At 46.8% G+C, this 27482-nt stretch overlaps 1 protein-coding gene across 3 annotated transcripts in view; it reads left to right on the forward strand.

Moving 5' to 3' along the window:
* Positions 1-27482, forward strand: part of LOC149340904 (uncharacterized) — a 347683-nt gene that overhangs the window by 50421 nt on the left and 269780 nt on the right. For all 3 annotated transcript variants that reach the window (XR_016283661.1, XM_089549827.1, XM_089549826.1), the window contains exon 3: positions 922-1006. Coding sequence is in view for 2 of the 3 variants with exons in the window: in XM_089549827.1 (XP_089405953.1) it covers positions 928-1006 (79 nt within the window). In the remaining variant the exon portion in view is untranslated. The remainder of the gene's footprint in view (positions 1-921; positions 1007-27482) is intronic.

Below are 27482 nucleotides of genomic sequence, written 5' to 3' on the forward strand. Positions count from 1 at the left end.
ACAATTTGGGTAATAGGTATCTCGGACTTTGTTCGTGGACAAAAAAAAAAATCGTTTTCGATAATTTTTCAACAGAAAACTCTTTCCTGGGGCGCAGGGGGCGGCCGTCTGTCCCCTTAAAGAGCAGCTGCGGCACTTTTTTGAGAATTTCGCGATATTCAAGGATTCAAATCTATATAGGCTCTAGGTAAAGCATACCAAGTGTTTTTGCACTAGCATTTCAAATAATGACGTAATCAACGATTGAATTTTGCGCTTCTCCCCAATGCACTTGAGAAGTGCAGGAAAACTCAGTGTGACGTCACGGAAGGTATGATTTCAAATTTCCGCTGTCGTCAGCCACATCCTGCCCTGACGCGTTAAAGGCTGCCAAACAACTCTCGGCAGGGTTCGCCTTGGGCGGCGTTGGTTTTTTCCCTTCAAAGCAGGCGTTTGTGCGTTGGAAATGTACCGATACCTTCGATGACGACATCATGCGCCCCCCACTTGCCGTTGTGTGCTGCGGAGAAGCTTGAAGGGCGTCCGGATTTCAATCGGCGATTACTTCACTATTTCAAGTGCTAGCCCAAAAAAGACTTCGCATGGATTACCTACAAGTTTCATACATTCGACCCTATTAAGCTCGTCGATTTCTAAAATCTATGCAGTTTCCCTTTAAGTCTTCTGCTCTTATGTGCACACCAAAACTTAATGCGTACCGCCTCATCTTCACGCGGAACGCTTGTCTCTTCTTTTCCCTTTATTTTTGAGAGTTAAGACTAATCTATTTAATCATCGCAAATAGTCAGGACACACGTGTATTGCTGGCAGTGTTCGAGTGAACGTCCCTGCGCTGATCCCGAGTATGCTGTCTAGACACCATTAATCTCCTGAGCCTTCTCGCCGCTCAGCTGAATGATTTATCCTTGTCCTCTTCTTCAGTTCGCCATGACGCTCGGAGAGCGACAGCAGCCGCTTGCCTCTACCGTAGCAGCTGCCATTGCCTGTGTGGGAGGCATGACGTCACGTGAGTAACGCCCCTGTTTGCATGCAGTCTTCGAACTCTGCACCCCCCCTCCCCTCCCTTTTTTACCCCATGATGTAAGCGCTGCAATATCATTATTCCCCAGCTTGCTTACGAATCGTGTCTGACCTCTGACGCCGCATTGACTGGAATGGCAGCAAATGAGTAAACAGAACTGGCTCTTAGTCGAGGCTCTCGCGACGGTTAGCCTATCAGCTGAGGCGCCGACGTATGCGCTTTGGACAACTCGCGACTGTCAAGAGGAATATGGCTCCGTCCTCGGCTCTCTTGTAGTACGCTTTTACAGCGATAGCTCTCTCAACTTCGTCTCCGCGTGGTGCCTCACATGCCTCGCGGCTCGCGCTACCCTCACCGTAGTCGGACGGAGTGCGATCACCCACAATCACGTGACCGCCCTGTGCACGCAGCCCGCGCCCCCGGCTAACTTCGTCGTCATCTGGTGGGGCGCGCGGTCGCTACAAGACGCCTCCAAACACCTTTAAACACCTCTAAAAATACCCTGAAATGACGGCATCAACCCCACTTGGTCGTGACAACTGCTTTTTTTGTTTATATTCATAGAAATGCAGTTATCCCGTGTGGCCATGCTAAGCCCCATAATTGTTCCATAAAACGCCAACGGTAACAGGATGAGGAGCATAGATAGGAGCATAGAGGATACGCATAGGATGAGGAGCATAGAGCGATATATATGCACGCTAACTATATGATTTTTTATGAGCTTATCGCGTAAAGTCATGCTCCAGCCAAGCCCTCGCCTGGTCTCACTGAGTTATCGCATGTTTCCGCAGTGTGCAGGTTCTCGCAAAGTTTGATCTAAACGTGATTCGTCGGTGGTCATGAGTAAAATAGGGAAATCATGCCCGCTTATATTAGAACATGAATCGAACCTCCAACCTTCCTCATACAAGGCCTTTCACTTTTTCTTTCTTCTCTGGCGTTATTACCGCCGCCATACAGCCAATCAGTTGCAACGTGCGTTTTGCCGATGTGCGGAAGTTGAAAGCGCGCGACATATGTGTCGTCAGTGATACAGGTTGACGCGCCATAAAGGTGTTAGTGACGCATATCAAAGAATAAATGGAGATTGTCGGGCAAGGTAGCCTGAAGTCTATAGCGGACGTCTAGCAACGAACGCATTACGGTCCTGAATGCGGCTGAAAAACTACGCACGCAGAACTATATTCTCGAACTATATATTTAACGCAGATCTATACTCGTGCAATACAGGTCTACATTCGGCTATCGGATTGAGCTTAATTTCAATGTACTTCTCCCTGCCAGCCTCGTAAAAGCTGCGAGGGGAGCATTATCGTGGCGTCCATGTAGTTCCATTGCATACAGAAGCAATTAATTGGGTTATAATGGCACAATAACTGGGTATACGGTGCAGCATTTCCCCGCTACCACTTCGATTGTCTGTTGTCCACCTATATACGTATCGTGACTAAGTGGCCCAGCCCCTTGTCATGTCTGTGACGTCACGAAAAATTCATGTTATACATATCGGAAGGAGTTGGTGTCGCAACAATATGCAGACCAGTTTTTGTAGTGCGCATATATATATATATATATATATATATATATATATATACATATATATATATATATATAGAGAGAGAGAGAGAGAGCCAGGCGAACTGCCTGGCTCTCCCTTTGCTCTGCAAATGCCCGCGAGAGAGAAACGGGTATACTGGCTGGTTTAATGCGCCCAAACGCATTCATTGCCTCTTTTAGTTGTCACGCGGGCCGGAGAGCATGAATATTTATGACGCGGCGCGCCTTGAGAACCGGTAATTGCCGTGTGACAAGCGATCGTCGCGCCTCTCGGCGGCTCCGCGCGCTGATCGGTGTGCACCACGTGTGTGCGAGCCTGGCGGCCCTCGCACAATGGCTCATTAGCTTCACCTTCCGGAAGATGACCCGCCCCGCTGTCCAGCTGCTTGTAATGGAAGCGAAGATGAGGCGCAGAGGGTGAGGGAGCGAGTTATGGATGGCCGACGGTGCCCATATTTGAAGTGCAAGCCTGTCGAAGCTCCATTAGTTTGCGAGGAAAGATCATCGCCAATCGGAGAACGAACTGGTGCGGAAGGCGTTCTAGCTCAAAATCAAGAAAATAAGTGGGCTTGAGAGCGGAACCTTCAGTGTACAACAGATCCGCAAAAGGGCAGACGTATCTAGGGAACGGCGTATAGAAGTGAGCGAGGTGTGTATTGTGATGAATTGAGAACATTCAAAGGTATGAGATTGTTTAGGCCTGCAAGGGTACATGGGGATGTGATTATATATAGGCAGAACTTGGAAAAGGGCTTCGAGCCGTCCGCTAAGCAAAAATACGCGAACTGCGAAAACAGCTTCGTCTTACGAGTGTGCAAGCGATGTCTATTGGTGACGAAGGTGATGATGTTGATGTTATCGACGATGACCGAATACGTCATGCCCTGCGTGTGTGTTTCTATCTCGATATCTTAGGGATATCCGTTTCGACTGATGAGACAAAAAGGCTGTGCTGAAGACGCTGTTACTCTAATGCGTATCTCTTGTCGTGCTTACTGAAACGGTCCATAGGTCTTTATTTCAAGGGTGATATGTGTAACACGGTCAAAGTGTACACGTATTTTCCCTCACATCAGCGTCTCGCAGCAAGCTGATGTTGAGGCACACGAGCTAAACCATTGGGTTTGGACTGTCGTTGCAGATGACACCGATAATTAAGTGGATTTTTCATTATATCTCTCTATTTCACACATTTACACACAATGCTGTCAAACTTTTGTGTTACATCGCCAAGAGAGCAGTATTTCTGTTCGCCTTGTTATTTTTTTTTTTTACTTTTTACGCATTTAAAGAAAATGTGACGCTGCTGGTCGCGTGGATGCTGATCACGTGAATCTTAAAAATTGCATACACCGTTTCGAAACTATACAAAATTTACTGAACTTGCTAAAGCGGAATATGTCTTGAGATGTTCATCATCAATGCCGTGCATTTGCGTGCCTCATTCCGAAACTGGGAGCAAACTAAAAAGATGTAGGGAATTATTTGATGAATATTTCAAGAGCTTTTGCACTTTGGCGAGTTCTGTGAGTTGGAGTAGTCTCGAATTGATACGGCATTCATGCAAGAGTTCGATTGCAAAATTCAGCATAAAGCCACTAAGAATTGAAAAGTTAATTAACATTTTTTGGCGAATTAGTCCTTTAACCGTGACCGCTACGTTGTTATCTTGTGTCCGCCGAGCACAACACCCAGTGAAGGTAGCAACCAGCAACCGCGTGACCACCAGAGTCATTTTTTTACTAAGCTATAAAGATTTAAGAAGAAACTATTCAGGATACGTTTCGTTTGGTTTGGTTTATGGGGGTTTAACGTCCCAAAGTGATTCAGGCTACGAGGACCATCGTATAGTGAGCTTAATTTTTCATATTTAGATAATGTAATAAGAACTATCGGCTAAAAATGGCTATAGCTTCTAATAAACAAAATAAAATACTCTATAAACTGCGTTTGGTGCTATCATTGTGCTCTAACAGAAGCAACACAATAAAGTAAATCATGATGCCCAATAATTCTGGACAAAAGCATTTTTGAACGGGAAAGGGTTTGAGGGAATTTTTTTCATATATTGTAATACTTCGCTATAACAATCAATGTATCCGCAGATCTCTCGTCGACAGGCTTGCATTTTTTTGCCATTAACATTTTTGCGATCGTCAATAGCGTTCCCCTTTGGTTTTTTATGGCAGTCATAACTGGTCCATGTCAGCGATGGAAAAACTTTAAAAGAACCGTTTTTCTAGACATCGGAAGAATGGACTATTACCTTCAATATTTCGATAACAGTACCTTACAATTTTCCAATGTTCAAAGTTTTTATCCAGAAATGTTGGGCATGCGTAATAAGCGAACAAATTAAGAAACAGACTCTTCTTGTACGGTGCCGAATAAAACTATGCACTCAGACCACAATCAATTTAAAGCCGCATCTTGTCCGACCTGGAATTTTAATCTGCGAAAAGTTGACGCCGTCGAAATCAGTGAGCGCATGGCATCTTGGGCACACTGCGGCACGGCATGCTTAAATAGAAATACGGGTTTCTAATAACTTCCTAAGCGGCATCCTAAGCGGCATCATGAGTATCCTAAGCGGCAATGGAGCACTGCACATTTTCTCCCTATATACGTACCTTTCGCGGTTCACACCGGGTGGTATACCTCCACCATCTTGTTTCAGCAGGCCGCAGTGATGATATCCTTCCCGGTAACGGACTCCTCATTACGCATCCTCCACGCAGTAGCGGCTCATTGCCACCCATGTGTGCGCGGCGGTACCATATAAATTACGCGGTTTCCTAATCTGCATAGGCAATTAAACGGCTCATCCTTTCGTGATTCATGATCGCCAGAACGCACGCTTATAATGACTCGACTTGCATGCTCGCAACGTATGCATCAACGTGTGTTCGCGCCGCTGTATACACAGACACTCAAGCATGCACGGCTGCCGGCGGCCCTGTGAGGCCTATACAACCTCCAGCTGCCGCGCGACATCTGGACATTCGGGGCTGTCTGCTTTATCTGAGAACTCCTTGGAGCACAAGCCCCGGATGCAGAAGTTCCGAAGGCTTAGCTGAGAAGTAAGCTCCGCGCCGTTCGTCGCGATCGCGGGAGGCGGAGACACTCAATAAAGACGTCCGGTGCCCAAAGGGCTGTGTGCCGATCTCTCTCGCGCACGCGACGAGGATGTGTACGAAAAGGAGCCCGCACCTGCGCGTAGTTAGGTATATATGCATCGCGGCACGCTGTCGAGCGATAAAGATAGATACACGGTAGCCATGCATGTAACGAGTTCACTGATCTCTCTACGCGAAAGGATAAACTTCCGCCGCTCCGGGGACACCTGGCGACCGCGCGGTGCCCTTGTCTCTGCGTTTCAGCGGCGTTGTGAACGAGGTGCCGGCGTCGTCGCGAAAGAGAAGGTGTTTCAGAACGAACGCGAGAACGCAACGTCGCCTTGGGCTGAGCTGGAGCGTGACGCGCGCCGCCTGCTGCTGCCCGGCTGTCGTCTACGCATGCGTATACAAATCGATGCTTATCTCGTAAGACGTTCCTCAAAACATGTTTTCCATCATCATCATCGTTATCACTCTATCTTGTCAGCATTGCTACGTCTACTGCAGGAGAAAGGCCTCTTCTACAGATATCTGTTTGCCATTGTCCTGAGCCAGCTGCAGTCGCTCTATACCCAGAAACGTCCTAGCCTCATCTATCTATACCAGATTTTCTACTGCTTTCTGCTAGGCGTTTGCAGTCTCTTAGAAGCCACCTCGCTGCCCTGCAACGCCATCTGTTGTTATTTGTTCTCCGGATTATTTGTACTATCGGGGACAAAAGTGGTATACTCCACGCGGCGGGAGCCGGAGCAACGCAAAACTGTGGCATTTCGGCGAGCTAAAGCACGAAACATTGAAACGAGCGAAGCGACATGCCTGCTGATAATAAAAGCTGCAATAGTAAAGGCATTGGCTGTCTCGATTACAGATGCCGCCTGTAGACGGCGTTGCAATGCAGTTTTCCAGCCAGGGCACCTTTGGTAGGCGCCCGCCCGTTAAAAAGGGAAGGCTACATCATCATAATCATCATCACCATTCCTCCGGCTCCCGCCGCGTGGGGTATACCACTTTTGTCCAATAAGTACGTCAAGTCTATGTTCATTTCCTGCCCTTGACTGCCGCAATTAGAATGTCATTAACCCGTATACAGCGTACGAATAAGTGATACCTAAATTTATCCGCAGAAAACGGTCACTACGGATAACGACACCCGCGTATACATATCATTCAAACACCGTTCATAATGTGCAGGTTTAGTCCGCCTCTGCTTTCGGGAATGAAAATTGACAGTTTAAATAGTTACCCGCCTTCAGTTTGCGTTGTCGTGCTTAGGAGGTGTGCTAGAAATGCTATACCTCAACACAATATTCATTGTGCCACTTACCTGATATGCTTATGGACGGGGCCTAATCAAGTTCCTTCCATCTGTGAAATATGATATCTCCCACTGGCAGTTAAAAAAGCTTTCAAGTTTTCATGTTATAAGAAAGGGTGCCGCTTCTGTAAACTTTCTGTAAACTCGTACGATGCCTTCGTTTATGCGTTTTTGTCACCTCACGTCCCCACATTTAACTCTTGTCTCCATGATTATTGTCGTATCTGGCGATAATGCTTGAAAAATCCGCTTTCTTTCCTCACAAAATTTGGTCGCCATTGGTTGTCCATCAGATGAATTGTATTCTGTCTCTGCCCTCCTTCTTTTTTGAGGAAGCAAATGTATAAGGGGAATATAAAAAATTCGTACATTTTTTTAAAAATAATTTGCTGAACGTTTCTTCGTGCTGCAAAAGCAGTATTCTTCTTCACTTCACTGTGTAATCTTCATCCATGTCAGCTCACTTTTGAATTCATTTTCTTAGCGGTAAAAACACAGGCACTATATCAAAGACAATACACAAGGGATACTGTACCTTAGCGGGTGCCCCTTGTGTATTTTCTGATATGTAGTGTCTGTGTTTTTGCCACTAAGGAAATTAATCCAGTAAGGCATTATCAACTAGCGCCGCCGCGGTGGCTCAGTGGCTATGGTGCTCGGCTGCTGACCCAAAAGATGCGGGTTCGATCCCGGCCGCGGCGGCTAGAATTTCTTTGGAGGAGAAATTCTAGAGGCCCGTGTACTGTGCGATGTCAGTGCACGTTAAAGAACCCCAGGTGGTCGAAATTTCCGGAGCCGTCCACTACGGCGTCTCTCATAGCCTTAGTCGCTTTGGGACGTTAAACCCCACAAAACCAAACCAAACCATTATCAACTAGCCCAATATAATGTATTAACGAAGTTTCGCTCTTGAAGACGGTGGATCTATACTTTTGAAAAGTCTTGAAATTCTTCTTGCGTTCGTATTGGAAGCTATATGCCATCACTTTCTTTTGAACTCACGTAGTTTTTTCCGCGCATGCTGGCTCTGTAACACATTCTGCACTTTACCAAACGAAATGGCGGCCGCAGTTGCGTGCCGAGTGCAAAAGAAAAAAAATCACGAGCGTCACTTTGCTGGGACTCGCCTGGCTTTTTCCGCTTGAGGCGCTGCTTTTAAGTACCCTGCCATGCTCTGCTATTTGGTTTCAAGGACAATGCCAGTGATAATGCTTTTGAAATTGGGGTTTTCATTTCTTGAATTTGCTGAAAAACCTTTGCGCAATTCACATCAGCCTCTTCCTCGGCTTTCACGAAACGAGGATCAGGTTTCATTTGGTCTCCCCATTCCTCAGTGGAGATTCGCTAAAACATTGTCTAATGTATGGTGCCTTCCTCAAGGATTTTGAGACAAACTTTAGGCTGGCCTTCGATCGTCCTCATACGGTTATCAACAGTTTCAGCTGATGTCGTTGTCCAGCGCTGTTCTTCACGGTGATCATCACTGGTGCTCAGGTGTTCGGTTCGAATTCAAGCAAACAAAATTTCGGCAGTCCTCATAGACGGCGCTGGCTCTACAAGGTAGGCGTATAGCTTTATGAATCATTTCAACCTCAGTAAAACTGGTGGAGAATCCAAAAATAATTATTCTCGTCAGTGAAGTGTATACTGGCCGACACAAACAACGTTCACTTGTGCCCTCATTACTAGCTTCCACATTGAGCTCGGCACTCACAAAATTTATAGATGGGTGTTAGGTGACTGAGACAAGAGCATAACAATCATCCCTATGCGATTGTTTCATGTGCAAAAGTGCACGTACTTGTGGAACCACTCCTGGCAAAATGCACTGTCAGCCAGGGACGGATTTATGGCAACTCTCGGTGGGTTCTGCTGTCGGCAATGGGGCGCACGATTTTATTTACACAAAATATTTCTTGAGGTTTGTCGTTGAAACAAATGGAGCTCAGTGTGGATTTTCCATGAAAAATTTCTCCCCTTCCCCTCTCATACCCGTCCTTAATTCCACCCCTGTAATCAGATACATTTATTGTGATGTAACTTATGCAGTGAGGGACTTGTAAGAATGTCTTATGACGTATATTTAGTTAAATGCATGCACAAGAGAATGTGTATTTGAACAAAAAATAGTAATAAACCCATAACAAAGTGCGATAAACTTCAGAGCCATTTGGCTGTTGGAGCGAACAGAAGTATGATTTAGGCAAATCGATCAACTTTGAAGGCTGCCAAGAGCGCTCCTACTGCTACACAGCTTTTCAAAAGCTACCTACGTGGGTGCTCAGTGTTTTGACTTTCAACAGCGTTCAATTTGCGGAAGAGATGCATTTTTTTTTCATATATCTCGCAAAAATCCTAACGTGCATTGCAATGTACGAGGGGTCTGACGAGGATATGACAGAGGTACTTGATCAGATGCTCTTACTTCCTTTTTAATCCCACGTAGGCGCATTCATGTTTAGAGTGTGGCGGCCACTTGGGTAGCCAATGTGATCGAAAGGTGTCACTTTGCCGAGTGCGAAGTTTTTTTCCGGGCGCTCAATTTCGCAGAATATCCCGGTGGTTCGTTTTCCTGCCTCTTTCATTATCCTGATCCGGCCAGCCTATATGGCGTTCTGCTGCTGATCACGAAGTGGTGAATTATGTGTCCTGTCAAGGTCGTCGCAGCTCTAAGCGAGCTGAAGCAACATAGAGTTTCTTACTATTACCTAGAGGGAAAGCTGGCGGCGCTGCACTTCAGCCACCATGGACGCTCAAAGCGTCATGGGGCGGTGAGCTACTTGTTGCGAGACAGTCGTAGTTTTTCGGGAACACGGAGTGACACTACTGAGGCGTTTCATTCCGAAAATGCTGTTCGTGTGTGCGCAGACGACTTTCGCGCGAATGCAGTGTGTAAAAACCATAGTAGTGAAACCGCAGCGACACACAACGCCAATAAAAGGTTTCACTTTTCCAAAATGCCATTAAAAAACCTTTTGAAGTTTTTTTGGAAACATATTTTCTTTTAAAAGCGCGCCTGTTGAGCACAAAATATTAGTTTTTTATAATGTTCAATACTTGGCCAATAGGAGAGCGAGTCGTCTCTTATTTTTGGGCAAACTTTGCACTTAAAGGCTTTTCTGCTCGTTTGTTGCAATTTACAGACAGGATATTGAATGTTAGGACATTCGTATTTATCGAACAGCTTTATTTTTGCATTATTTTTTGGCCAAAAGTTGTAGTTTCAGTCGGTAGCTCACCGCCCCATAATGCTTTGAGCGCCCATGGTGGCTGAAGTGGTCACGAGGAGCCTCTATGCAAACTCCCATAGACGGGCTGCCAGCTTTCCCTCTAGGTAATAGTAAGAAACTCTATGTGAAGCAAGGAGCTCCGGCTGATCGAAATAACACGTAGTTACCATGGTCTTTCCTCACTGCGCTGTGTGTTTTGTATTCGGAGTTATAAAAGACGCCTAAGCTCTAAACACGAATACGCCTTATAAGGGAGTAAAAAGGGAGTAAAGCTGCCCTCTAGCACACTGCCTTTTATTAAAGTGTGTGCACTAGAGGACAGCTCTACTCCCTTTTTACTCCTTTCTGTTTGGAGTGTACTATTGGTAATCTCTGTTGCAAAGTGTTGGTGCATTAAACAGTCGTTTGCGCATCAGTTGTGGTCAGTTTTAGATAATTTTACTTTAGTTAATTAAATGTATAGTTAACGGCCTGCTTTATGCACACGCACACCTTTTAACATCTTCAAAATCTTCCGGCTTCACGCCTCTCAAACTATAGCCACTTCGTCTTAATTCTCGGCCCAATTCTCTCCCTCCCCTCCCATACTTTGTATAGTTCTGTTACAATGCCTGACCTGTGACATAAATGGATGCTCCTTTGTTTAATATGCACCTTGCGCTACTTTGTGTTGCGCCCTGAGGTCAGCTTGTGGGCGCCTTCGTTGTTTATTAATTGCGGCCGCCATGTGTACGCAGTGCACGCAAATGTGCATGGGGCTCTCCGTCTTGTTCGTACCTGCATGGTGGGGCTGTTGGCAACTGCGAGGGTTCTGAACGGCAGTTATCGCGGTGCCTGAGAGCTCGTAACCGCTAATTCACCTCAGTATACTCACGCTGTCGCTGTTTCTATGAAGCCTGTCGCTTCATCTCACCTTCATTGTCAGCCCTGCTGCGTCAGGGCAGAGAGCTCCTCCAACTGATCCACAATTAGCCCTGTCTTGTGACGGCGATCACCCTATCCACGCAGTTTTTCTAACCTTATCTGCCCTTCTGGCTCTTTGTCGCCTCCTGCTGCATACGACTGTTTTCTCTGGGAATCCACTCCGTTACCCTCTGGCGCCATCACTTGCCTGTTTTCCGAATTACTTGCCCTGCCCGTGTCCGTTCTCTCTTCTTGATTTTAATCCTAAACTCGCATTTGTTCCCTAAGCCACTGTGCTCTCTACCCTATCTCCTAAAGAAACATTGAATGCGAACAGAAGTGAATCGATAAGGTACCGGCTGCGTCCTAATCACTAAAGAATCTGTTCTCACCTCAAACGAAGCTTTCGAATAATAAAAAAAAAACAAGAAAAGAAACGCAGGTGTCGCCATTATCGGCCGATTTCGCGAGTAAAACGCGTGCATCGACATCGATTTTTCGGCTAGGGTCCCAGAGGATACACTACAATGCCATTCACTTCAAAACGATGACGACCCATGCTTCTCGGTAAGGACACTACGAGTTTGAATCGGCTGGCGGAAAGAGCTCGAAATACAATTTTCTCGGAAATAAATGTCTTCTGCTGCCAGACAAACGTCAACACAGCCAGAACGGTTGAAAGAATCAATTGCTAGTGAGGATAGTAACACAAAAACAAGAGTAACCGAATCATTTTAAGAGAATAATAACAAGAGTTAACCGAATCACTTTCTTTTCCAATTCTCGCTGCGTCCGCAACTTAGTTTCGAGCTTTTTAATTATCCTCGAATCCTGTCGTCTTAGAAGGGGAAAAAATATGATAGTTTTTGTTGTGGTCCGAAATCTGTGCTACTTGCAGCACCGAACATAAGGGTCCACAGCTGAGGCGACCGTTACTGAATGTGTGTCCTGAGTGACAATTATAATTTCTGCCGCGTTGTTTTGTCGCCCTTACGGAATGAACAGTGATCATGTCAGAAATAATAACCACTGCTGTTGAGTGCATCATGCTCCGTTAACTTGCTAGACAGAACGAACTTTTTTCACGAGCTGTGCAGCTTGCCCAGATAGCCGACGTTTAGATAACTCCAAGTCAGCACAGCTGCGCACCATGTAGTTCAGTGTGTCCACGTCAGCGCACCGGGAACGCAATAAAAAAGCAGCGTATGTGCGAACAATGTTTGGACGCATTACTCGCATTTTTTTTTTTTTTGAAAACGTGCACTGCATTGTAAAGCTTGGCAGGTACGACTGCGGCGCTATTTATTAGGTCTCTGTACAAATACGAAGTGGCAGGGTGTTACTCCGGTGAGGCTGTTAGTACATTTACGGACGCGTACCTGCCTCTAGGAAGACAATAACGCGTCGCCGTGTGCTGCGAGTTCCGTTGCCCTGTCGCATGTGAGTATGAGCTGTTGAGGACGACGCATCCCTAAAATTTAGCATACCGAAGACGTATTAGCGGAGACTTATAACGGTTATAACTCCCGCTGCATGCGCAGTAATCCCACCTATAGCCCCCCCCCCCCCCCCCCCCTTCAGCCACTGCGTGCGCAGGAGGCGTCTAGTATTCCGGTACAAGTCTCCGCTACTCTGTATCTTTTTATCACGGCAGAGTATAACATTGCGTTCTGTTCGCAAAATGATCGAAAAATAGTGTCAGCTCAGTCCGTTCTGTGGCTTCCCCGCTTTGCTGAGGAGCTTGACGTAAAGGCGAACCACCGCCCTTCCGAAGACACTTTAGTTACGTCGCGGGTCCGTCACGTGGTTACCTTCAAATCAGTCGAAATTAACGCAGCAGAAACCCTAGCGAACTAGACAGCACTTGGATCGAAACATGAAACGGCCGATAGCAGACGAAAGGGAGAGGAGGCTGACAAGCAATCCCAGTACTGCCTACTTTGCCTCTCCATCTTATCTTCCATGTAGCGTAGTTTTGCGCTTTCGTTCATGCCATAACAACTGGTTCCTTATTGCACGGTCCTGAAATTCAGTGCTTGGAGCGCTGCCTGGTGACGGCATGCTGGATAGGGAGCTGATATACCACTGATAATATTAATTCAATAAAATTGCCTCCAGAGCAATGAGTCCTTTAATTAATTAATTTGTAGAGCTAAACGTATATTTGTATATCATGATGAATTCGAAGTCCGTGAGAAAATTCCGCGTTATTTTTCCCCAAAGTTCATGTGGACACACTGCGACAAGTACAAAGACTGAAACTTTGTTTGCGTTGAAAAAGGCAAAATCCACATGAGGACCACTTCGTTTGGGCTGTAAAGGGGCCCTTGATGCACAGTTCTTCCTGGGATTCCTTACCTTGAGGCTGTCTGTAAAGGCTGTGCGGATTCCCCGTATAGAAGTTCCACCAGCTAAGGCTTCTAACGGAACTTTCCATATCAATGTGTTCATGCTGTTACATTTATTTTTACTTTTAGCTCTCACGAAGCTGCCATGGTCATGGAGTTGTATGCTGAACGTCATTCATGCTTGGGGCATGTTAGCGGCTGGCGTAATGCCATTCATTTCTTTGCCTTAATTATCTTCAACTTTATGTAATCCACTGTGCCAAGTTCCTGATGCTAGCGCCTTCTTGAGTCACTTCCGCCAACTGAGAACACCGCTTTCTTCATTGGCTTCATGGAGTGAGTGAAGAAGGCCTATCGATTATCGGGACTGAATGCAAATTTTAGTAGAACCGATGTATTGTCGAGTGAGTTTCTCTGTTCTTGGAGCTCATAGCTTAGTTGCATAGCGGCCGTTGATCAAGTAGGTCACGACTGGCTCGAAAAACTTTGGCTGGCATCATGCACCTAAGGGCGCTGCCGGCGGCTGTTCGTGGGATCACGCGATGGAGCACGCGGTGTACCTCGAACCACCGCCGACAGGGGTGCCCACGCTCGTGCAACCATGGGAGGCCGCCATCTGGCCCACGCGTACCGTGATTTCAGCATACGCGGCTGACCAACCCTTTTGTCGCGTGCGCGGACCGTCCATGCATCGCCCGATCGGCGCGTGGTATAGCGTGATTTCGTTATGGTCGACGTCGGGGCCGTCCGTGGGATCGGCCACACGTGTTCTCGGAACACCTTCCGAGGTGCAAAGTTGAACTTCGCGTCATGTGTGGGGATAGGGCAGAATAGGGGGCTGCGCACTCCCTCAGCCTCCTCTGCTCGACGGCGATAGAATTATTTAGCTGGAAGGAAAATTCAAATAAGGACGGAAACTTTTGAGCCGGAAACGTTATTGGTGATAGTTTCTTTGCGATTAGAACGATATAGAAGTAACGTCGTGAAGTGCACTAGCTTAGATTAATCAGTAGACCAGAGAATGGAAATAGGTACTCGTTATGTCATACGTGACGGAAGCGAACAGTCCCCGAAACCAAGGAGCATAACGGATGTATTTTTTTTATTTGTGGTTTTCGTCAATGGGAGGTCAGTGAAAGCACAAGAAAAAACAAAATGCGTGTTTACTACCGAGCTTTATTGTTGGCGACGTAATGTGTACGTAGGAGAAATTGAAGAATAATTAAACATTAATGGGACGTGACAGAACAATAATATTCCTCGAACGGGCGGTGAGATTTCACATCAGGCAGAAATTTGGTTTCGTTGCTTTGCAGCAATACACTGACGTCATGCACGCCTTTGTGTCTGTTCTGGTGTTTACAATCGACTTCGAACACTTCGCATGAGGTCTGGTTCTGACAGCGCCTTTGAATGTTTATTCTGTTAAAAATTCAGTGTCAAGCACACTTAGCGGGGGCTACCACACCTTTTCAAGAACCAAGAGGACGACAAGGCGATGACATACTTCTGTGTTCTTTTTCTTCCTCATCATCCTTAAGCTGTTCTTTTTTTTTCCCTCGAATCAACCAGGCCGTATCACCTGCATGTATTCAACAGGTAGAGATATCGCACTCTGGACAGCACGACTGACTCTTCCCAGTTTCGGAGTCGCGCTACGTATATATAGTAGCCGACTTCACAAAGTGCATGTGTATGAGGGTAAACCACTTGCCTAGAACGCCCATGCTGCGTGTTTTTGGGCTGCGAAAACGGCTGTCAAAGCTGCGGCCATCAACAAGACAAGAAAAGGTGATGCAATCCCATCAGTGTATCTGCGCGCGCATGCTCACTTCCAGCCCGTTTCAAACGAGTTATCACTGTATGTCGCGGGTGCAGACCGAAACACGTTCAGTGCACCCAGCTCATGTGTTCTATAGACAAGCGTTTTGCCCTCTGTAGAAGGACACTGTACGTATGTATATGTGCAATATATACCTGCTATATTCAGAGTAAAAATGCATGGCACATAGTACATATTTGTTTATAGATAACGCTTTGGTAATACAGTATGTATATACTGTATCAGTGCGATAGGATTTAGGTTGTCTTGAAAAAACCGCCCGGTTTCTCCGTAACGAAATTTCCTGGTTGGTCGAGAGTTTCACGACGTCATCAGCACAGACAAATTTGAAAATCTAAGGAGTAGAATGCTCGAATACCTTCCATTGGATTATCACACGGAATTATAGTAACCAACTCTTCCACCTTAATTCACCCACTAATGCACATTAATATATAAACCAATACACATTAATCCGCCCAGTAATCCCCACTAATTCTCCTTAATTCATTTTTCTGGGGTGAGCCTACTTCCGAAATTCTGGGGGGTCCTTTGGAATATTTGAAGGTGACCTAACTTCCTAATGCTCTCGCATTTTAAAAGAGCACGTTGTTGGGCGAGTCTTCTTTAGCGCAATTCCCTTGTTTAAGTATGTACTCTCGCATTTTCTTTAGGAATGTTAAAAAGGCCCAGGGTTCTGTTAGGAGCTAACCAAGAGGCATCAGTGCCAGCCGGAAAATTCATGCGGTTAGCTGCCAAACGAAAAAATAGTGCCCACATATTCGGTCAAGAAGATCACCATTCCCTTCTTCCAGCTTCTCGATTCCCCAACTTGTACAAACGGCGAGAAGGATCCAAGAAAGGCGTTTTAGAATATCGAGCCATGCATAACTCATAACGGACCCAACTGAACTGCTTTCGCTCGAGTCCACAGCTGTCAAATGTAAAGTAACTTTCCTTAACCAAAAGAAGCTCTCTGCTGAGAAGTCACCGCACCAACTGCTCTCGGCTGACAGTGGTGACTTCACAGTGGTGGCACATTCTTCACGTGGTTGCTACACGTTTGAAAGTTGAAAAACCAACTCTGGCCATCCGTATTCATCTTCAGTATGCGATTCAACAGCATATGTGGATACTTTACTGAATGTCACATTTTGTTTATTTATTTGTGTGAACATTTTAAGTAACACCACTTCTCCAAATAGAGCGCGTCACTCAGGGCGCAGAAATATGGCATCGCGTCTTTCTCACACAAATTCAACATTTAAACGTCAATATTTTACATTCAAGCTTTAATTATGCAACTTGTAATCAATAAAATGACATGCGTAGTGTACGCCGCAGTACAGCGTAGCGTCTATACTCGCGCATTTTACCCTTGCAATGCAAAAAAGTGAGTTTGTATAATTGTCTTGCATACCTTTCTGCCTTTGCACTTTTATGTACATCTTCGCTTGCCCAACCTTCCTCTCCAATGCTAACTGTACGAGTCGGCATAATTTATTCCTGCGATACGGCTTATATCCTATATGTATCTTGTAACCATACCTTCCAGTAGAAACGGTGGGGAATTTTCATAACTTCCTTTTCTAGCACATGTACCTTCAGTCTGTGTCTCCTCGCTTGTCCCGTCTTCTCTTGTGCGCTATTTATTTCCCTTAAGTACCTTCAGTATTTGCACCTATATTTGTACAGTCTTCTTTTTCGGTGAGGAACACTGGCACTTGCATAACTTTCTACCTCTGTAGCTGTACAAACTCCCAGTGCAAAGGTGGGAGTTTGCGTAACCTTCTAACTCTTAGCCTGTACCCTCAATATGTGCACTATAATTGTGCAGCCTTCCTCCTCAGGGCAAAAAAAAATTATTGGAACCTGCACAACAGTTTCTACCTCTGCACATGTACCTGCGGCATGTACACCTCTACTTGGACAGCCTTCCTTTTCAGTGCAAATGATAGTAGCTTGCATAACCTTCTACCTCTGCACCTGTACCTGCAGCATGCACATCTATACTTGTGCAGCCTTCCTTTTCCTGTGCAAAGGGTGCGAGTTTGCGTAACCTTCTACCTCTGCATCTGGATGTGCAGCATGTACGCCTATATTTGCGCTACCTTCCTTTTCAGTGCAAATGGTAGGAATTCGCATAAACTTGTACCTCTGCATTTGTACCTGCAGTATGTACTTACGTCTATACTCGCGCAGCCTTCCTTTTCACTGCAAAAAAAAAAAAAATTATCTACATAACACTTTCTACCTATGTGCATGATGTACCTGTGGCATGCATGTACACCTCTACTTGCACAGCCTTCCTTTTCAGTGCAAATGATAGTAGCTTGCATAACCATCTACCTCTGCACCTGTACCAGCAGCATGTACAGTCTTTGTCAAAAGTAACCAGGCTCTATGTTTTGCTTCTCATTCGTATAACAGAGCCCTCACGGCTTTTCTAAAGATCAAAAAGTTCTTTGAAGGTGTGAACAGGGGTTCTTCATACACTACAGAGATTTAGAGCTTGAGGGCTGTCATAATAGCTTTAATATACGACTGAGAAGAAAAACGTGCAGCCTGGTTACTTTTGACAAAGACTGTACATCTGTACTTGTGCAGCCTTCCTTTTTCTGTGCAAAAGGTGCGAGTTTGCGTAACCTTCTACCTCTGCATCTGGATGTGCAGCATGTACACCTATATTTTCGCTACCTTCCTTTTCAGTGGAAATGGTAGTAATTCGCATAAACTTGTACCTCTGCATTTGTACCTGCAGCATGTTAGTCATACTCGCGCAGCTTTCCTTTTCACTGCAAAAAAAAATTGGTACCTGCATGACAGTTTCTACCTCTACGCATGTACCTGCGGCATGTACACCTCTACTTGCACAGCCTTCCTTTTCAGTGCAAATGATAGTAGCTTGCATAATCTTCTACCTGTGCACCTGTACCTGCAGCATGCACATCTATACTTGTGCAGCCTTCCTTTTTCTGTGCAAAGGGTGCGAGTTTGCGTAACCTTCTACCTTTGCATCTGGATGTGCAGCATGCACACCTATATTTTCGCTACCTTCCTTTTCAGTGCAAATGGTAGGAATTCGCATAAACTTGTACCTCTGCACCTGTACCTGCAGCATGTACGCCTATACTTATGCAGCCTTCCTTTTTCTGTGCAAAGGATTGGAGTTTGCGGAACTTTCATCCCCTGCGCCTGTGTCTTCAACATGCGCACCTGTAATTGCGCAACCCTCCATTTTAGTGCAAATGATAAGAGTTTGCAAAACCTTCTACTTCTGCACCTGTACCTGCAGCATGCAAAGGATGGGAGTTCGCATAACCTTCTACTTCTACACCTGAACCTGAACCTGCACCATGTAGAGCGCAGCCTTCCTTTTCAGTGCAAATGATGGAAGTTTGCATAACTTTCTGCCTCTGTGCCTGTGCTCTCTAGCATGTGCAGATCACTTACGCAGCCTTGTTTTCCGGTACAAAGGATGAGAGTTTCCATGCCTGAGAGTGCATAGCTGTCTTCCCTTTCGCCTGTGCTTTAGGAATGTACGGACATGATCAAGCCTGTCTGAGGCGCTGTTCGGCGGCACAAGTAAAATTAAATGGAAGCTCACTGCTCTTTTAGGGGCGCGATGCTTGGGTTTTTTGTCGCTATATGTCTATGCGGCTTCACTTAAGTGCAATTGTTTTAGCTGGAATGCAGTATCGACACCATCTTGATTCGTTCGCTTCGCAGCTGGCCGCTTGCGCTCTAAATTTAGACAAGCTTGCTCACCTCTAGCTGTACACCTACACTTGTGCGGCATCCTTTTTAAATTCATACTGTCAGAGCCTGCTTAATTAACTTTCTGTCCCCGCTGCTGTATATATTGGACCTCGGCTTCTCTGGAATGAAATGCTTGTAGAAATTGGTCTTTGGCCACACTTCGAGCAAACCAGGCACGTTAGGCTTGGCTCCCCTTGACCTAGCTGCCCTTGCTCTTTCGTCGTCAATCGGAAGGGGCACGCAATTATGGGTAAGAAAACCGCCTCGGTTCTGCGAATAGTACGCGACAAGCGATCGCAGCTCTAGACAAGAGCGGTGTCTATCGCGCTTATGTATACTGTATGTTCAATGTCTGCACTCCCATCACGCGCGCACTTTGATACACGGGTATTCGGAAATGATTTCGCATCCTCTAGAGATGCCATTCGATTCTTGACCGTCCGCAAATCTCCGCCTTCAATGGAAAGGTGCGTAGGCACTGCGGCTGCGGCGGGAGACGCCGCGACCTCGACGGCGAACCTCCCGCGCCGTTACGCGCGCGCTTTGCATATACGGCCCCTCGTTATACGGCCGGGCCCTCGAGACCATTCCTGGCCTTTATCAATTCTGTTACCGCGCCGCCGCCGCCTCGTGCACTGGGCGCGACGCCAGAAAAGGAAACTGGGCGCGCCACCCAACAAACGATACAAAAAAGAACGGGGCCGGCCACCAGTGGTAACGTGCGCCCGTCTACGGCCGATTTTCAAACGGACCAATGCGCGACGGCCGGGACTGTGACGTAACGCGAGCGGGTCGGGTTTTGCCGCCTGCGCCGCCGACCGGCGCACGGAAGACCGCCGCCGCCGCCGCACCACGGTTAGGCAGCAGCAGCGAGGAAAGCAAGATCTGGGAACAGGGTCGAACTTCGTCGTCGGAGTCGTCTCTCTTGCGTATTTTTCTCCTCTCTCTTTCTTTTCTGACGGCGCGCTCATCTTGCCGGTGCCCTTGTTTTGCGCTTATTTGCTTCTTTTCGCTCCACTACGGCGCCGAGCGTCCGCTGTCCTTTTTCTTTTTTTCTTGTTTTACCGTCTTCCGGTTCTATCCGGTAGTTTCACGTCGCTTTCTGTTTTCTCCTTTCCTTGTCTGCCTCGTCTCTCCACAACGCTCGTCGTCTCGTCGAGATCCCTTTTCTTTGCTTTGTTTCTTTCGCACGTCCTCGTCGTCGACGTCCTCGTCTCGAATATCGATGGCACAAACGCGCGCGCGCGCACTCGCGCATACTAGTGGTGGAGAAGCAAGCAAAATAGAGAGAGAGAATCGCAGAGAAGAGCCAGAGAGGGAAAGGTGAGCCTATCCGAAGTATCCCTGCTGCTGCAGCGACGGCTGCGACGCGAGCTGCGCGCGCGGGCAACGCAACGTGCAGCCAGCCAGACGGTGCAACGCGGCGCGCAGCGTGGGAGCGTAGAACATTCCACGCGGGCTGAGTCAGAGCCGGCGGACCGGGCCAGACGCGTCGATCTCCGCGAGTAGACGGACCCTAGACGATCATCCCGACTTCCCTCGCGCCGCGCGAAACTCTCGCTCCCTCCTCCTCTCTCTCTCGGTGCTCGCCTTCTCCCTACCAGCGACCATCCCCTGCGTACACTACACGGCTACACAGCGTACACTACACTGCCTGCCTCTCCTCCCTCCCGCCGATCGTCTCGCTTCCACCAGCCTCACTCTGCTACGGGGTACGGAGGGCGAGCGTAATTTACGCCCGGAAAGAAAAATGAGGAGGAGGAAAGCGCGACGGAGGAGGAGGAGAGCCGTCTAGGAAGACGAGTCGTGTCGTCGCGTGCGCCACGAGGAGTATGGAAATGCGAACAGGACGCGGCGAGATCGCGCGCGCACCCCCGCTCTCACCGCTTCGTTGCTGTTTGGCGCGCTTTCTGATGATGGCCTCGCCGCCGCGGCTGCCCGTCTCGTTCCCGCCCTCCGGGCCCCCGAACCGACTCGTGTAGCCCGCGCGATAACTCGGCGCGGGGCAGCACACTGTCTCACACGTCGGGTTGCCCCTCGTTCGTCGGCCGCCCTGGTGGGGGGCGGTGGTTTGGCCATCCCTCTTCTTTAAAGTAGGAAGGAGGACGTCTCTCGAGCAGGGGCGTTCACGGACTGATGGCTGGAGCTTGTAATTATTCCAAGACACAAGGGCTGGGATGTTGAAAATAATAGCGAAGTCGACGGTTAACCTTGCAACCTCTTCGTGTCTTTTGGCATATTTGTTCCAATCAGCAAGCCTCGTAAAAATGAGCAGAGTCGATAGGAACTACGCACAATGGTTTTTGGTGAGTTTGTGTGCCACTCTCCCCCCTGTTTCTTTACTCGGCTACAACGGCGGTCGAGTATACCGACAGTGAGAACGGCTTAGCATATGCATTTCAACCATGAGCTTCCTGTGGCTCTAACCGGTACCTTTTCTTCGTCGCGGTTCCATAACTCGCGTGGCCAGCTTCATGAAGGCGCGAAATCCGCATGTACGAAGGGGTACCCAAAAGAAACCGGACTAAATTTTTTGGTCGGAAAAGCTTCTGTGGTACCGCGTTTTGCCACTAGGAGCGCATAGAACGAACATTCCAGAGTCAGTAAGCCGAGTGCCGTCGTTGAAGGAGGTCAGACTAGTTTAGGCAGAGTTTTAGAGTGACGACTGTTTTGTGTGAATGTCGTTTGATTTTCGTGAACAGTGTGCGCCGGTGAAATTCTGATTTTTGCTCGGAAAAAGTTGAATGGAAACTCTTGAAATATTAAGAAAGACGTACAAGGACGATGCTATGGGGACAACTCAAGTGTTCCTGAATCGAATCCTGAATCAAAGCAACAATCATGCCAATGGAAAACTTCAAATTCACCTCGCCTCAAGAAAGCTCGTCAGGTGAAACCAAACCTCAAAACAATGCTGATTTGTTTTTTCGACGTGAGAGAAGTCGTCCATTGAGAATTTGTTCCGCAGGGTCAGACAGTTAGCCAGGCTTTCTACTTGGATGTTTTGAAAAGATTGGGCAATAGTGTGCGGTGGAAGCGGCCAGATTTGTGGCGGTCGGGTGACTGGTTTTTCCATCATGGCAATGCCCCTGCACACACAGCCCTGTCTCTACGACAATTTTGGACCAAAAATGGCATGACCCCTATTCCTCAACCCTCATACTCTCCCGACCTTGCCCCGTGCTACTTTTTTTGTTTCATGGAATGAAAAGACAGGTGAATGGAAAGCGTTTCGCTGATGTTGCTGAGGTGAAGAAAAAACGACGGAAGCACTGTCAAGCATCACAAAAGATGAATTTAAACAATGTTTTGAAAAATGGAATGAAAGATTCAACAAGCGTATCTTTGCAAGTGGGGAATACTTTGAAGGAGATTGAAGGTCTGTGCTTAAAATGTGAACAAATAAGTTCAAACAAAAATAAGTCCGGTTTCTTTTGGGTACCCCCTCGTACTGCTACGAAAACCTGTAAAGCCTGTTGTGCACCACAAAATGCGTAGATTCGTGGACTGCCAGCCTGTAATCTGGATAGCCTGCGTACTGCTGCCAGTTTAACATAACAGTGACCGCTTAATCCACGCAAAACGCTTGTTAAATAACCATAGTGAATCCGCAAGCTGCGCGAAATTTCCGCCATGCTATAAGCCAGAGTTGCATCATTCGCGCTCGCATTCGTGCGATGTGTACGTGCTTAAATTCTACAAATACTCTTGTGCGCAACGCACGACGTACAACGTTTTTTATGACGGGCTAGACTACCCTACGTACGCCTTTGTTGTAGTGTTCGCCGTGCCGAATCCCTAACGCAAGCTATCTGAGCTTTATTTCCATGCTTATATTATAAACCACCGTGTAACTGCTCTAAAAATATTTATTGAACGCTAAGCAGATGAAAGAAGCACAAAAAATTTAAGCGCTTGAGACGCCTCGTGAACCCAGTGTTTGCCGCATGCCAAATACTGGGTCATGTCTGCTCCAATAAACTGGGCATAATATAACAAAACGCAGCAATACATAAGCAAACAACGTGACACGATACTTGTAGAAACCGACTTGCGTCAGCAGAAAATTTCTGCGCGTCCGTTCGCTGCTGCCATCTGGTGGCTGTTTGTGGCAGCTCATTCCTGACTCGGCAGGACCCTGTCTTTTGTCACGATTTCGCGATAACTCCTGAATTTACTACATTTTAACAATTTGTGTTCTATAGCAGTGGTCCTAGATTACTTTGTGCAGCGCACTGCTGCAGTCGTTTTTAAATACCTGTTTATACAGCTGTACTGCCGGCAGGTGGACGATATCTCTCTTGCGGTCGACCGGGTGGAATAAAAGTGGATAATTAGCTTCGCGCCAAGGAAAGTCATTTTTTTTTTTTTTCCAGCTGAGGCTCTGGCAGAAAGTTAACTCGTCAAAATCGTGCGGCGCATTGTAGTAGAAGCCTGTGTTCATTTCTTGTACAAAATCAACAATGCTAACAAAAAGCTCCCTAACAGTCGCCTCCCACGACTGGTGCCTATTTGCTGGCGAAACAAGTGGACTGTGCCAGCTTGATGCAGTAATACTATTTTATGCTTTTCACTGATGATGTGCACTGTATGCGAACAATAATTGAAGGTATTAACCCATATACGCCCAGCGTCCTACATGTAGGGCACCGCTTTTTTGTCCCGTAACTCTGAACGTTCATTGTGATTGTTCAGAGCTCGCACCAGCTAGCATGAGTTCAAGGCTGTCTAAACTTTTCCTGTGCAGGGGTTGTGTACGTTCGGTTTAGTGCATTGTGTGTGTTCAGAAAATCCGCCAGTGTTCTCTGGACGTCATTTTTAAAATCAGACCCATCGTCTACATTGTAAGTCTGCAATTTTGTGCATTTTACACAAGAAAACCACCTCGCGTAATGAGAAATGTGGTTTTATAGTCAATGTAAAATGTTTGAGGCTTTAACGCACGTAAAAGGTAGCGAATTTGCCTGCTAAAGATTCAGTGTTGAGAAAGATATTTCCACCAGTAAAAGGTGAATCAAGCAGTTGAGCTAGTTGGTGACGATCTTGCATAGTTACAGCACGAAAGACAGGACAAGACAGAACACAGCGCTGCGTCCTGTCGTCCTCTCTTCTCCTGTCTTTCGTGCTGTAACTGTGGAACGCAATTAAAAGGATAATTTAGAATTTTGAATTGAAATCAGCATTTCATGTCGAAAAATATTTGACTTTTTTTATATTTCTGAACTCAGCTTATATGGGTTAAGAAGGAATGATCCTGATTAATTTGCGTGTCAGCTCAAAACGTCAGCTTTTTGCTGCTGTAGATACTGAGTGATGCAAACGGCATTTACTTAGCGTCTTCAAAGGTGTGATCATGATGCTACATTTTTCTGAGCAGACACGTGGAAAGTGTTTTGCTAAATACCTAGCAGACAGAAAGAGGCTGATGGTTAGTTCTTTTGCATAACGAGTGCAGCGGATGCATTACACAACGAATAGAGCGGCTTTGTATAGAGCAAGTTTCAAGGCCACTCGAATGCCTAGCACATATACCCCTGTCACACGGACACTTTCGATGCTCATTGAACTCGATCTGCATCAAGATTTTCGAGCACGCTCGAAACATCCGGTGCTACAGGGGCATTTTCAATGCTCCTTGAGAAGTTTTCCTCATGTGTGTTAGGTGGCGCCAAATGTTTCTCCAACAGCCATAACAAGGTGATGTCCGGCAATACTGTGCAGTCGGGGGCAGCGGAAGCCAAATCCGTAGCCAGACGTGCGACGCACCTCTGTGCCTCTGCTGTTGTGCGATGGAACCCGAGGGTCCGCAACGCCTCCGCGATTTCTGCGTAGACTACGGCGTTTCTCTTCTGGCGCCGCAAATTATCTAGGTGGTCTAGCCAGCAGTCGATGAGAGCGGCTGTCTCGCGCTCGCTCCACAGTGTGCGCGTCGACGAGCAGGAGGACGCCATCTTTGTTGTTTACACTGACGGCGAAGCTTGTAGCGGGGTGCCGAGATTATATACAAATATGTTTGCATATAAGCAGGCATAGTGCCTGAAAATGTTCTGTCTTGCATTTTAATCAATTACAACAGCAACAGTTGTAGTTAGGTTTTGTTAACTAGTGTTTATTTTTATAGCTTCGTGAGAGCGAGAGTGCTTTCGATTGTGCTTGGAACCTCAAGCACTCTTGAGAGGCCGGCATCGAGTCAAGCAGGATCGAGCTCGATTGCGCTTGAAAGTGGCCGTGTGACAGCCGTCGATCTGCATTGAGTTCGATGAGCATTGACTCAATGAGGATCGAAAGTGCCCGTGTGACAGGGGTATATATGTAGGACACTGGGAGCTGCTCCTAAAACGAGCGTCCTCCATTAATCTATACAAGGGAACCAACCGTTCGGAACGTGCATGCGTAGGACTAATATGCGTATTAGACTGAAAGTTCTCATAAAAGCGCATAATTTTATAGAGACTATCTCTTTCTTCCAGGGCCATCTGAATAGACATCTATTCTTTGAATGATTTGTGTTATCGAAAATATTTGCATGCCTTCTGACCTCCGTCGAAGCGAAGAAGTGAGACAGGTCACTTCAGGTCTACCAAGCTGGTCTAGGTTAGCCTGCCATGCCACCGTGGTCTACCCTCTACCGCACCATCAGAGCGTTCCTTTCCAAGTCTTGCATATTCCAGAACCATCAAATGACCAGTCAGGGCAGATACTTGGGCCACCTAGGCTACGTAGGGGTACCAGTATAGGAAGGTGAACGTGGAGCTTTGGGTGCCCACTTAAAGGCTCTCGTGCGAGATGTCTACGTCATAGATCACATGACCTCACAGGGTGCGCTGTTTAGAATGGCCACTTCCCGGCACACCTCAATAGCACTGTACCACCAAGGTCAAACACGTGAACGTGGGACTTCTCGCTTACGACCCCGTAGGAGACAAGGAGACTTCGTTTTATTCGGAGAAAGCACCCTGTACTACCCCATGTTCTTGATCCCTGATTTATCATTACTGTGTTTGACTCAATACCTAGGCCTGTCGCATAACTTATGCCTGTCGTCGAACTCCTGCTGGCGATAGAACTTCCGCCTGTCGTAGTACTTCTCTTGTAGAACTTCGCTCGTTGTAGAACCTATGCCCGTAGTAAAACTTTCGACTGTCGTTGAACTGATGCTGGTTAGAATTTCCGCATGTCATGGAACTTACTGCTGCCGTAGGACTTATGCCTATGCCCCTCGTAAAAATTATGTCTGTTAAAGAACTTACTGCTGTCTGAGAGCTCATGGTGGTCGCTAACTTCCTGCCGTTGAACTTTTGCCTCTCGACGCTGTGCTTCTCAGAGGAAAGAATTTTGTGAAAAAAAAAAAAAAAAGAAATCCGTTAGGCTATCAGATGTGCCTTATATACTTCAATACTGACTGGCATTGAAAATTTAGTAGCGTTGCTTTCTTATCATATCCCTGCCTGTGCTGCAGGGTCAGCGTGCCACGAAGTTCTGTTTGGAAGCAACGTTACGCCTGTCCGATCGCTGCACTCCACATCTCACTTCAAAGAGAAGCCATTTCGGCTGACATGGCGCAATTTTGTTAGTTTACGCTTGGATGCACACAGTGACAAATTTTGCGTGCTTGTTCGCATTTCGTGTACGACTGGTCGGAGCGTGCTTTTGCTTTCTTCTCGAAGAAAGGCTTCTTTGCTGCGCACACTTGTTGAATAAGCCCGCTAGGTGAAGTGTTTATTACTTCTTTTCTTTTTTCTTTCCGCTGGTTTGGTGAAACTTACGCTTTGTGCACACCTCGCGTTCCGCCTTACAAACAGTTTGGTTTTCATGAAAAGACTCCTGCAAGCGGTAAATCGTTTAATGGTCGAGCCAATTTTTTCTTTATTGAGTTTGTATTTGTTTTTGTTATGACTTCCGCGCTACCAAGTTTTAGATTCAGAAGCCCTCAATCCTTGCTTTGTGGAAACAAGTAATTAAGATATGCTATTGTTTCTCGGTACACTCATGTTTGTGTATCCAGCTGATCTGACGTCAGGAGTTGGACAATGGCCCAACTGGTCGGGGAGAGTCATTAAGATGAAACGATAACTTCACTCCAACCCCCTTGTGGACCGCAAACAGCTTCTCCGTTTACATCGCTGCCACATTCTGAACAGTGCTCCCGTGTGGTAGGCGAAGCCTCATCAAGCTTTTAACTAGTTAATGTGTGGGCCGCGTTGTAGCTGCCGCATTCTGAACAATGCTCTCTTGTGTTGGTAGGCGAAGCCTCATCATGCTTTTAATTAGTTGATAAGCGGTCTGCGTTTCTGTCTTCTCATCTTCACCTGGCAGAATTGGGCCCACAAAGTTACACTCTAGACTTTACCGAAAACCACACCACTGCTTAGCCCCGGGAAGCCGCAGGCGTCTCGTGCGAGCTGCGC

This window comes from Amblyomma mixtum, chromosome 6 (assembly GCF_055824585.1).
Source record: "Amblyomma mixtum isolate Tamu chromosome 6, ASM5582458v1, whole genome shotgun sequence".
NCBI lineage: Eukaryota > Metazoa > Arthropoda > Arachnida > Ixodida > Ixodidae > Amblyomma > Amblyomma mixtum.